Here is a 13,671-nt window from a genome sequence, read left to right as displayed (position 1 = left end):
CACTAAAAGTTGGACTAATAGTTAAAATTTCACTCCAACACTTCCAAGAAAGCTTATTTTTTACTCCTAAGCAGTGACTATTTTATTTCACATATGTTATCTTCTTTGATTAAGTCAAATATTTATATTATGCATGTTAAATACTAATACACCACTCCTGTATTTTTAGTAGCAAAGCTGAGAAGAAAATGTGGTTTCATTTCCTGGGACACAAAACTAAAATCTTACAAAACAACCAAACAAGAAAGCAATATTATTAAAAGAAAGAAAAAAAACAAACACCTGCTTAGTTGTTCTCTCCCAATAATATTTCAGTTCTACAAACTTACATTTAAGTACAAAATTAATGACAAAATAATGTTGGTCATAATGGCAAAATTGCTTTTTCCTAAAATTGAACAGGAGAGAACTGGAATATACATATAGTTACCCATATGGAAAAGTTGAAGCTGTGGGACAAAGACCATAATATGCATGTATGCACAGAAAAGTAAGCCTTTTGTAAATGCCAGCAAGTATATATAGATATATACTTAAAAGAACTCGTGGAATGGTAGTTCCAAAATTAATGCAAACCATAAGAGCAAGGATTGAAACAATCAGGTGCTACTTCTTATAGTTTCTCTGTCAGTATGGAATAAATTAAGATAAATAGACACCTCAAGGAAGGAAAGCAAATGAGGCTGTTTGCTCTATCTCAAATTTATAACCTGACTAATATGGCACTGGAAAGACTTGAAGTCCTTGTACTTTTTGTTCTATTTTGTTGTACAAATCCCAGTATTCTGTAGATAAAGTGCACTGCAGACAAAAAGATGAAGGAACTCTAATGAATGATGCTCAGATGAAAAGAATCAATGAAAAATATCCAGCTGTGCTAAAAAGGCTTCAAATTACCATTTATGCAACTGATGTATGCAATAGGTGTTGTGAAGGAAAAGAAAATTATTATGAGCTGTCTCTTTGGCAAAGTGTCAACGTAATTCACTTTTCAGTTGTAAGGGAAATGTAGGGTAGTGGAAATTATTTAAATCAGAGGAAAGCTATATACTACTGGAAATTCTGAGTGCTTTCACTGGAAGATTGTGATCATCAGTATACGTTCAGAAATGGAATGCAAATTTGAATTAATTATAATTATATAGAAATGATTAGTATAACTTATATTTCTTCTTCAGGTAGACACAGCTCTGCAGTGAATAGGAATGCTTAATCTTTCCTCATAGTGTCGGGTCATAGGAGGAGGTGGATACACAATACAAGATTTCATTTAAATAGCTGCGCACCCTGCTCAAATCATGTGTAGGGCTCCAGCCTCTCTTTGTCTCCTCACATCTCTCAGAGCAGAGCAGGGAACCAGAGAGAAGCTACACTCTGTGCTGGAAATGTGCAGGTGCCTCTGAAAGTCTACAAAAGGATTAAAGTGCCTTGGGCCCCTGCCTGCCTCTCTGGACCTGCTCCTCTACATCACGGCTTTGTACTTGATCAGTTTCCCTGGGCATCACAACTAACCTCAACACAACTGTACCCTCGTGAGTGGTTCTGTAGTAGTACAAGCCAGTGTTGACATGACATAGTAAGAGGGACAAATGATCAGGTGGGATAAAAACAACAATCCCCATCACATACAAGAAGAGGAAAATACATCATTAGTCACCATCTACAGGTTGAGTTTTTACGTATCTAATCTTGTTATAAAATCTGGAAAACTGAATAAATGTTCAGGGTAGAAAAACACCTTTCTACTACTTGAAAAAGGTTGATAGAAATTTAGCAAAAGCTTAAATCTTTTTTTTTTTTTTTTTTTTTTTTTTTTTCTTCCCATCTGTTATTTAAAATCCTCAAACAGGAGGAGTAAGGACTATCCCAATACATTTTCAATTAAATACTAAATTAATGTAGAGACATTTAATTAAAGTTGCACTAGTTTTTACAAATGCAGTTAATTAAGCTGCTATCTAAAATTAAATCTCTCCCCAAACCCTTTTGCATTTCTGCAGCTCATCTGATACAGAAATAATTAAAATTCTAGGAGTTCACCTTTGCATCTGAATATTGCAAATTAAAAATAAATAAATAAATAAATAAATAAAGGAAAGAAAGACAAAACTGAACCTGCTGAATTAGTCTGGGAGACTGCTGCTTCAATGGGATTTACACAATCCTCTTGGTGAGCAGACAGCACATGCAAAAACCTCAGAAACAAATCCAGGTTCTCAAATCTGCACAGACTTATTCATTCAGTATTAGAAACCAGGAACTTCTGAAGATTTTTCACAAGTTAAGGATAATGAATTGACATGATCAGGAAACAAGGAGCTAAGTCTTGCTGACTTGCATGTGCCTTCCACTGAAGTAAACAGGACCAGCACAGGCAAGACAAGCAGTACTTGCACTTGTGGGCATGCTATCAAGGAAGTAAATTCATTTTCTGTGACTGTAATACCTCTGATCTTCATTTTGGTGGCCCAAAGGATCTCCCTCCCTTCCTTGTTCTTTTAGGGACTTCGTTCTGTCTTTGTCAGGTCCAGGCTTTAGTGGTCAGCTAAATAGAGTTTAAACACAGTCCTATGAGAGTGACTCAAAATCACCACATTTTTTTTTTACATAACAAGGAAATGTTTGACTGTTTAGGTACTGGTTGATCTAGAGACAGATGTGCAGATAGCTGAGAGGTCTATCACCGTGTTGTTTAGGATCAGAGAGCAGTTTTCAAAGAATTACTCGTTGTGGGGGGAAAAAAAAAAAGAAATACTAATTGACATACAGTTCAAGATTAATATTTATTGTAAAAGACAGTTCTGTATTAAAACCTTCATGAACTGCAGCAGAACAAGTGATGACTAAGTCAATGTGGCATTCAGGACTGAAACTTGGAGAACTCAACAGTTCACTCTGTAAGCTGGAGCAACCATGAGCACTGTAGAACAGCACTCAGACAATATCAGGATTACTAATACATGGACATATCTTCTGTTATAGGTCACTCAGGAATTCTGAGAATATAGAAGAAATAAAATTGTCCTCTGAGGTTGAAGACAAAAATGAAATGCACAAAAATGTAGCAATTATTTTCTCAACAGGCATTTATTTTCTTCTCTGTCAATAAAACTATGAAGAATATAATAATCAAGCAGTTTTTTTTTCATGTACTTTGTGTACAAAGTCCTCTTCTGGGAAAGGCATGGATGGGAATATGGTCTAATGTCAAAAACTAAGGATTCAGAAATAAAACAAAGTTGTCTTAATGATCTATACACCAGACAGAAATCTGAACAGATTAATTTAAAAAGGAAGATAATTCAGGATCTGGATATAATATATAATGCTAATGAGGCCCAGGCATCTGGCTAGACAAATAAATAAATTGTGTGCAATTCTGTTTAAAATACAGATTCACTTAGGTTTACAAGCACACAGACTTCCACAGTGTTTAAATCTGCTATCTGAAGTACAAAGTGGAATTGCCCGATCATTTAATGTAGCATAAAAAGAAGGAAAAGAAAAACCAACAAGCCTCCAGAGTGTGATACTAACATGCTAACATTTGAAAAGCCTTTGAACTTCCTTTTGAAGACCCTTCTGTCCTTGGATGGGGAATATTAACTTTCTTTTCTTTTTTCTTTTTCCTTTTTTTTTTTTTTTTTTCATTTCTTTTCCTCCATTGTAAAATCTGGAGAATGTATACAAGTAACAAAAATGTAGTAAAAATCTGTAGAAGTTTGCAGATTGATGAACCCCTTAAATTTATTTTTCTGCAGGCACTTGTATCACCCTCTCCTATCCTGAGCTTGCAACACAACAGGACTCCAGCAAATTGTGATAATCACCTCTAACCCTAATCACCATTTTAATCAAAAGAGGTGGGGCAGCTTGGAATTCATACAGCAAGGTTAGCACCGAAACTGTCATTCTATTTGCTAAATACGCAGAGTACGCTGCTAAAAGGTTGAAATGGTTTAAACTTTTATTATCTTCACAAGATTACTTTCCAGCATTAATATTTGACAACTAAAAGAAAAGAAAATCATGGAACTGCTCCAAAGAGCCTTAGAATTCTGCTTAAAGTATTGCTATACCTGTCACTAACTCTGATCTTAAGCAACCCCTAGGGAAACCAAAAAGTTGTGATTCATAAAACTGCCATGACTAAAAGCCTACCTCATCTGTACGTTATATTCTACTTTTCCTCTTTCCATCCTTTTCACATTACATTATAACTTCTCTGGTTTTGTACTCTGTTTGCTTGCTTAATGACTTTCTTCCTAGCCTTTTGTTTAAAAAGTAGTGGTATGATTGTAGATAGTATGACAGACAAGGAGAAGGTTGCATGAAGAGGAAGAAAGCTTCAAGGAGAAAGAGCAATGAGAGAAACTAAAAAGAGCATCAAGGAGATTGAAGGAATTGGAAGATTAAAGGGAAAAGCTGCAGACAACTCTGATTTTGAGCTAGAAGGGATTCAGCAGCTGTCATTAAAAACCTGAAGCTCTGCTTGAGATGTATTGATCAGGCTATTTCAATGTTTTCAGCACAACTTAGAGGTCGCTAATGTTTACTTCAGATTATAGCAATGTGATATAGGAAACAGTAAACAATATTTGGAAACAGGAAACAATAGGAAACAATATTTGTATCAGCTAATAAATATAAACATATATATATTTTTAAAGAGGGATTACTGCCTTGTATTTCTTCCTCTCTTCATTTTCAGAAAGGGACTCTGCATTTCACTTGTTCTACTCACCTTCTAAATAGTAACACACAAGTCTCTCAATACCATTTGTGCCAAAGGAAGTCACAAAAAGCTGAGTTTTTATTTTTTCATTTTCCTTTTTCCCTTTTTCTTCCCTCCTTCCCTCCTTCCTTCCTTTCCTAGCATGAATATCCCAGCAGGGCATGTAAAGATAATAGAGAAGATAGTATCTGTATTTACAAAGTACTGGACAGTTGTAACCATTCTAGCTAAAATGGTAAGGGAAGAAAATTATTATGCTATAGACAACTGCAAGAAGGCATGGATCTAGGATTTTGTATACAGTATTCTAGTACTGATATACAAAATATATTTTCTAAAGAGCAAACACTTCTTTTGGTAAGTAATATTGCTTAGACGCTCCTTATTTTTCACCTGAATGTGTCTTGCATTTACTTTTAAAGATACTTCACAATTCCTAATCACACAGGTCCTTTAAAATGTATTGTACTATAAAATATAAATGAAATAAATAGAAGACAAAAATGTGTGTGAGAGAATGATTAATGTCTCCTACATACTTGATATTACCTGATATTCTTGTAACACCCTTTTTGTTATTTCTTCTTGTATAAAAAAATTGTTCTATCCATCTAATCAACAGGTAATTACATCAGATTTTGGGCAGAAGGGAGAAGGGCAAAGTCAGGAGACGAGCACATTCATACTATCATTTGTTTTCCAACAGAAAGCAAAACACTCCCAAAGATTTCTCATTTCACACTGAGAAAAGAAGAAAGGTCTCCTATCTTGCCTTCCTCTTTAGGTATGCGAATGACATTTTTGTTCTGATGTGACTATTGTAAGAATAAAAATCCCTCAGCAATGAGCATGATTTTTTTTTTTTTTTTTTTATAATGCTCTAAGCTCAACAAACCTTCGTAGAAAATAGAATACTCTTAATTATGAATAAATTAACTAAATTAGTAACATGAGATGGATATGCAATTAAGGGACTGTTAATTGAAACTGGAAACACAGCTGTATACAGCTCAGATGAATCACACCAGTAATGACGCAGATGTTTATAAAATGTGATTATGTTTAGCAGGAGCATACTATTGAAACTCCCCAGCCTATTCTTATATTGTGTCGCTGAAATGGTTTTTAAACCCATGAACACCAGGAATCAGGATCTCAGGGATGGCAAATTAGGCTCCCTGGATATGTGAATTAGTGTTGTCTGAATGTCAGCAATTTAATTCTCCAGCTTTCAAAGAATGTAGACATGGAGCCAAAAACAAACATCTGTTAGTTATATGCTCATTCAAAAAGAAAAATATCTCTGGCAAGCCAGAGCTTGTCTGAATATGAGAAAGACAGTAAAATACAGTATCTCTAAGCAGTGACACTGCTGTGTGAATATACTGATCATGTAAATAATATAGCCTGGGAGCTCATGAAATCTACTTTGCTCACAACTGTGAATGCAACTTTTCAGAACTATTCGTCCAAAGAGATAGAAGGATCAGGAACAAATGATATTTCCTATCTAAAGTTTTAAGAATTGGTTAGCCTTCTGAAAACAGCAAATCAGTTTTTTTATTCTATCAGCTTTTACATCTTTTTCTAGGATGCTCTTCAATAAATACAATAAATACAATAACGCGGCTTTCTTCTGGCATCAAAAGGCACAAATGTTGCTCCTGGGGTGTACAAGTATATCTGAGATATGCAAGCTCAACAGGAGTAAGAGCACAGTTGTGAAAGGTGGCAGAGCAGCCAAAGCCAATGGCCAACCATGGTTTAGCTCCCACACTCTGTTCTGAAGTCTGCCTCACACCTCTTCCTTCCCATAGCAGTGCTACCACTGAATACCAAAATGCTATATTATAGCATGCAAATGGTATGTTTGAGTCTGTGATTTGTTTTCTGGTTCAAGTTCACAGACCAACAGTAGTAAATTTTAAAGCATCCGTATTTTCCTTAAATATAACCATGCTTTCAGTAAACATGCTGAATAATGTACTATCATAGTTTCTGTCCCAAAACCTTTCCATGTACTGTTGTTGTACAGCTCGCATCAGCAAAGCACCATTAGTTTTGATTCAAGGGTCTTGGCCTGTATAATAATAATTATAGACACAAATGTATGTGAAATAGAATTTGTTTTCCTGGCTCCCTTCTTTAGGGAAGAGGAAAGACCCTTACACTATGCAAACTACCAGAACTACTGTCAAATATAAAGACTACTATGACTTGCATCAAATCAATTTATTCCAATTTGATTAAGCTTCATAAGGGTCACAGAAGGAGAAACTTTTGTGATCCATAAATGGACACTTATTTAAAATATGTACATTCATGCACAAGGTAGTTAAGATAATTTCAAAAAATGTGTTGAGTGTCATTGGTAACGCTAAAATTATCACTAAGTCCTGACACCATTAGACATCACAGGCTTATCCCATCACTTGTGGGAAAGACTGAACACAGTGTTGAAGAGAAAAGTGGTCATGATAAAATTGGATTTGTCTCTGTCTTTCAGAAACTTTATTTGCTAGGAGCTGACCTCCTATTCACTGATGAAGAAAAAGGATTAGGTCTTGACTTTTTCAAAGAAAAAAACTGCATGATTTCTGCAAAAGACCAGTCTGGCATGTCAGTAATCCAAATGTCATTCACAACTGAATGAAGTTATGAAGGCTTTAGGAGAAAAATGTAAACCCTTTCTCTTTAAAGGTAAACCTAGCCAGCCAAATTCCAGAGTATATCGCAGACAGCTATGACAACTGATGTGCAAACCAAATTCAGTTATCTTAGCTCTTTGGCTGGCAAAAGTACAGACAAAGTCACTTCAGGATTTGAAATGTGATGTTTTGAGATAAGCAACTGGAATGCTGGGATATACAAGAAACACACAGCTATTTTATGGAAGATACATTCTTCTATTCTGAGTACCCGAAAAATCACTGCACTGCTGAAGCAGTGCTGTAATACCAGCTACGTGTCAGATAAGTAGGACATAACTCACTGTTTTTACAGATGAAAAAAAAGTGAGCGTAGTGAAGGAGAAAGGACACAACACACTTGAGACCAATATAAGGAATTGGACGGGAGGAAGTGACAATATCCAACCACATCCAATATACTATTTGCAAATGTAGACTTAGGTTTAATATCCCTGCTTGATTAATACTAATTCCTCATGCTAATAATTTTGTTTTAAAACAAACTGAGCTATGGCAGAGAACCAACTTCAAACATGTAAGAAAATGGAAGAAAAAGGTTAATTGTGTCTTGAAGCTATGCACTTGAGAATTCCCAAACAAAATGCCATACACCAAAGAATTAATTTCCACAACATATAATTTGTATGTTGCTGTGATTCTCCAGGTACGAAGTACTATGAATAAAAACAAAATTTTAAGCTTCAAGTCAAGAACCACAATTTATACTATGTTTGTTCTTCAGCTAATGGGTGCATTTCTAAGAGTCATTACATCAGTGGTTTATAAAGTAACAGCAAGAACAAGGATCAAATGGGTTAGATGAGCCACTGGAAGCAATGAACATCTCAAAATAACTCCTTTTACCTGTGTTTTCTCAGATGGATCCAATTTCAGAAGTATTTTATAGAAAACATTTGCACCAAAGCCCATATGTGGAGTTCAGCTGAAATGCTTTCTCCTATACTGTTAACTTACTAATACAAGACTTCCAGACTACTCAGAATTTTCCATGTAAGGTCAAAACACTCAGCTTTACTCAAGGTGTGGTGAAAACTCCAGTGGAAATTTTAGAGGGCTCCTGTGAAAATATTCTGAAAATGACATGCATACTCATCTACAAAGGCTGGTTTTAAAGACATTTCATAACTTCATGCTACTGACATTTTTAATATTTTAACCACCATTGTTAATAGCACTTCCTAAACTGGCAAAAATATCCTAGCTTAAAGTCTTACCAAAGCAAAAAGATTTAGAAAATGTTGCACACACTGTGTAGCCTAAAGTCTATAAAGGCTCTCTGTAACCTGAAAGTAGGCAGCCTGATATAAAAATACCTGCAGTAATATAATACATAATTTATATGTCAAGACACAAAATGAATCAATGGAGGAAAAAAAAGGCTAACATGAACCTTTTGAACTGGAAATTTGCAAATTATTTCTCTACCTTAGGCTTTTAATCACTTTAAATCAAGTTTTAGATAAAACTTGATTGATAAAAAATTCCAAGCACTTCACAGAAAAGGATTGGCAAAAAATGGGGAGAAAGAGGAATACTTTTTGCCAGGTTTACGTTCTCCATCTTTTAAAACCTTTAACAACACTTTGGCACCAGGACTTAGAATCTAAGAGGTTTTATACTGCTTCCAATCACATTTAGAGAGGGCATTTACAGGGAAGCTCTTAAACTATGAATGCTCTATCTGCAATAACCATGTTCCTTCCTAGATCTGCTTTAACCTCACTTCAAACCAAAGCAGGGCTAAATGGGCAGATGATCTGTGTCAGCAGAGCACATCCCCTCCGGGCTACAGAGCCCAGCTAGAGAGTACTACGACTCATCATCCCTCTGGTGTCAAGAGATAGCTGACAATGAATCCTACCCTACCTGACCCTACTCTGTCCTGTCCAGCTTTTTTTAATTTGAAAATCTGTCCCACAAATTATGAGCTCTGACAGCTGTTAATGTTTTGGCAAGGAAAACGAGCTGTGATATGGAAGTCAGGTTTGAAGACAACTTATAACTGCAAGGTTCATTTTGTTTTTGTCCTTGTTTGCTTCCACTGTCCTGACTGCTGCTAGCTTTGTGCACTTCCCAGTTTTCAACCTGAACAAGCTCACACACTCTTACCTTAAACAACAACTAATTTAAGTCTAAACATAGCTGATTGGAATCAGATCATACACCTAAAAAGGTGTTGAAAAAAAATCAGGCCATATTCTCTCGATGTTGACAAATGAAGCAATCTATGCAATTTCTGCATTTAAGTCAAAAACTCCTAACTCCCATAGTCTACACACCTTTGCAGAACTGAAACAGAGAACTTTAATTCCCCTAGTGTAGTGTCTGCTTTCCTTGTCAAAGGGACTTCTACAGAAATAAATAAATAAATAAATAAAAATTGAGATGTTTGGGTATTATGGATCAAGAATATGAATATTCCCATCTTCACTATAATTTTAAGGGTGACTAATAAATAAGTTAAAGAGCAGCATACTGCATTTAGCTAAAACTACTTGACCAAAAAGCAACAGAGCTAGAGGATGCTGGTTTTCTGTGAATATATTTTCTACAGTATCATAACCTCTGTTTTCCCTACTATCCTTAATATAGTATGGTATGACTCATATAGACGTGTGCTGCCAAACATAATATATAACTGCTGACAGGTGGAAGTATACTGCATAAGTCTCATTTTGTTAGGAAACAAGACTAATGGGTATCAAATACTATGCCCATTCTCTTCCTATCATTTATCCAACAACCAGATATATCAGAATATACGCAAAGGCTCTACAACAGGTTACTAAATTTAGGTTGCACATATAAAATGTATTTTATTGCATTTCCTAGATTTTCAGTGCTTGTCTTTGTAATTATAAACAATGATTTTTTTTTAAAATCACATATAAACACAAACATATATAAGAAACAACGCATCAAAAGAAATTTCTACATGCATACTGAAATGGAAATATAAAATAGGATAAATTACTGTTCTTCTGCATGGTTCTTAAAAAACAAAAAAATATTTTGCTCTTGAAAGAAGAAAAAATTCTAAAGTAAAAGAAATAAAAAAGAATAACAAAACTCTGAAATTAATTTTTGTATAACAAAAACAAAAACATTTACAGTTTTTTCAAACTGAAATTCATCACATATGACATTATAATTTTAACATGGTTTAATTTTTGTGTGTGTGTGTTAGCATGGCCATTGATGATAACTATGTCTGCTTATACTTACTGAGACACATTCTTTCACTGACTGCCCTAAGCATGCCACAAAGAACAATGACAATGTCCTCCTATTTCACTAAGGAAGCTTTCCAATTTTTGACACACACATCATTAAAAGAGTTGATTCCCTAACCAGATTGCTGGCCTTTCTCCACTTGCCTGCACAAATGAATAGGATCTCTCAAGAATGAATCAACTGTAAAATGAATCTATATGCTTTAATCTATACGCTTTAATCTATGCTATAATCTATATGTTTTGCAGACAAACATTGGGCAAAACTGAGACTCGGGCCACTAGAAATGAAGAAAAATACATGGCTATATGACTTCTGAAGCCAAGTGGCATAGCCAATTAAATAAATAAGATACCATTCATGAACCATGACAGCTGTGGGTTTGGTGGAAGTCCCATTTCTCATGGAATATACTTTTTTGTTTGTTTGTTTTGTTTGTTTGCTTGTTTTTTTTTTTTTTTTTTTTTTTTACTGAAAAGTCTGATGGGAAAACTCAATTTCCAAAAAAAAGAACAAAATCTCCCTCTTCTTAGAAGGGGGAGCCTGAAACTAATACAATAAGATTGAAAAGAACTATGATTTTAGCAACACATTAATTAGCCTAATTATAGATGAGCCAGAATTTTGGCCCCAGATCTTTAGAAAAGTTGTCTTTTGCTCTCATCAACTACTTACAGATGACATAAGTCAAAACATAGTTAAAAAGAAAAAAGTAGAAATAAATTAACTGTTAAAATTAATAAAATTACAGAATGAGAAGAGGAACTGCCAAGGCAATAGAAAGATAATAATGTTGGAATATAAAAATTTGAATCCCTTTTAAATGGCACATTCATACATAGGTGACTTCATCTCCTGTAGAGGAAGAAACATCTATCTTGTTACTGTTGTATTAACTACCACTTTATCCATTTTTAACATAGCCTCAGTTTACACTCACTGTTTAATTTGGAAATAACTTTTCTTGTAATGCGAGATATGCAGAATCTTAAGGAAGATTTCCCACTTAAGTATATAACTACATCTGTCATGTATAAGATTCACACACAGTAACTAGCAATTTGGACAACTGAACTGTAAAGAACTGGAAGAGGTTTTTATTTTCATTTGGAAAAAATGATAAAAGAATACCCTTCATCATATTCAAATCTTAATTAAGTGATTTAAACCTGAAAAACACTTTTTGAAACCATTACCATACTACGTATACATAAATAGAGAAAGGATCTGAGAATCTGGTAAACTTGTTTCAACCAACTGTGAAAGTCCTGAATAAACATTTCATTTTCCTCCACACTTCTGCAGTATATTAAGGTAAATGTAATGACACAACTTCAAAATGTGAAGCAGTGATGCAGAAAAAATAAAAGACAGTACTTAAAGACTGCTTCAAGTACTGGCTTTTACTTTTATTTTATTTAATTACATTTTTTAATTTAATTGCATTTACTTACATTTAATCATAACATTACTTCCCTGCTGTGGGAGCTACACCAGCATATACCAGTGCATGCACAAATAGACACTGTCTCTCATACGCCCTGTTTCTAAAAGGCCAAGCTAAGATACAGTGCATTTTGGAGAAGGTATATATTTTTAAGTCTTTCACACGATAACGTAAATAAATGTGAAACTTAAGTATTAGATATGTAAACAAAATTTCCAAAGAAGCTGGAAACTTTTCAATATTTAACTTATAGTTTGTTCACCTTAATTTCATAATAAATCTTAATATTTTTCTGCTTTACAGATCAACTTATAAAATGCCCTTCTGAACAGCTTTCATATCAGTACCAAATCTTGCTCATCACTGAACGCATGTAATGCCTTGTAATTTTATATTTGATTGTGAGGATGTTGCTTTAAAGGCTCCACTGCAGAATCATTAATCTGCCCATGCAGAAAATATTTAAAACCACTGCTCCTGCAAATTATTTAAACTATAGTAAAAGGAATGAAGGAGCTAAAGTAAACTGTCTCATGTGAATCTTCCACATACACCACAAAAATGTCAGTAACACATGGATAAGTCAGTTAAAAGAAATGATCACATGATATATTTGGCAGCAAGAATTTCTAAATATTAATATTAAAGAGTAAATAAACTTTAAAGTATTTTAACTGTGTAAGAACTTTAACTTCATGAAAAACTGGGTTAACTGATTTCTACTTCTTGATAAAAGCATTCAGAAGTATATGAACATACAGCATTAGCTTTACCTCCTGTTTTCTCATAGGAACAGAATTATTGAAAGTGCTTTTCCAGTACCAACCTGTTTCCTCTTTCATTGCTTTACTAACCCTTTAGTACCGTTCCCCATGGAGAAAGCAACCACACAAGAAAAAAAAAATGCTTCAGAGCAGCATAAAGAAAACAGCTATGGGAAACCTACCTGTAGCACCTTCCATCTTGTGTTCAGGTCTTCCACACAGCTGAGATTGTACGGGGAGAGCTGAATATCAGCGGGAGTGAACCGGCGAGCCAGCTCATTGACTTGATGCACCTTCTCTTTAAGGGGCACAATTTCTGCTCGATAAACCTGTGCAAATTAAACATCATAAATAAAAATAAGAAATAACTTCAAAAACTATTGGCTCCACTACCAGCTGATTAGCAAGATAAAGATGTTCCATGCTGCTGCATTGATCATGAGAGAGGTAACAGTCTTCTCATATAACAGCATGGGCTGTAGAGCTCAAGGGTAAGCATTTGAGGCCTAGCATTTAAGAAGCTGATAGAAATTTGGAGCCTTCACTGTAATTTTTGGCTGGTTAAACCAAATCCTTAAGCGGAACACCCACTGGATTGTTCACTGCAGTGCAAGCTTCTCTCTGTCTCACTGTTTACATGTGCACAACATGTTCCACAGGGTAGACAGGAGGGACAAGTGCTCTTTAATGCATGAAAATAGGGGAAGACAGCAGTTCCCAAATACATTGAATTAAAGAAAGAAAGAAAGAAAGAAAGAAAGAAAGAAAGAAAGAAAGAAA

At 34.7% G+C, this 13,671-nt stretch overlaps 1 protein-coding gene across 13 annotated transcripts in view; it reads right to left on the bottom strand.

Moving 5' to 3' along the window:
• DMD (dystrophin) overlaps positions 1–13,671 on the bottom strand; it is a 1,227,136-nt gene that overhangs the window by 147,937 nt on the left and 1,065,528 nt on the right. For all 13 annotated transcript variants that reach the window (XM_035333326.1, XM_035333348.1, XM_035333385.1 and 10 more), the window contains one exon: positions 13,074–13,220. In XM_035333326.1, coding sequence (XP_035189217.1) covers positions 13,074–13,220 — 147 coding nt within the window. The remainder of the gene's footprint in view (positions 1–13,073; positions 13,221–13,671) is intronic.

Source organism: Oxyura jamaicensis, chromosome 1, assembly GCF_011077185.1.
Source record: "Oxyura jamaicensis isolate SHBP4307 breed ruddy duck chromosome 1, BPBGC_Ojam_1.0, whole genome shotgun sequence".
NCBI lineage: Eukaryota > Metazoa > Chordata > Aves > Anseriformes > Anatidae > Oxyura > Oxyura jamaicensis.
The sequence above is the reverse complement of the archived record's forward strand: the minus strand, read 5'-3'. Positions and strand labels throughout refer to the sequence as shown.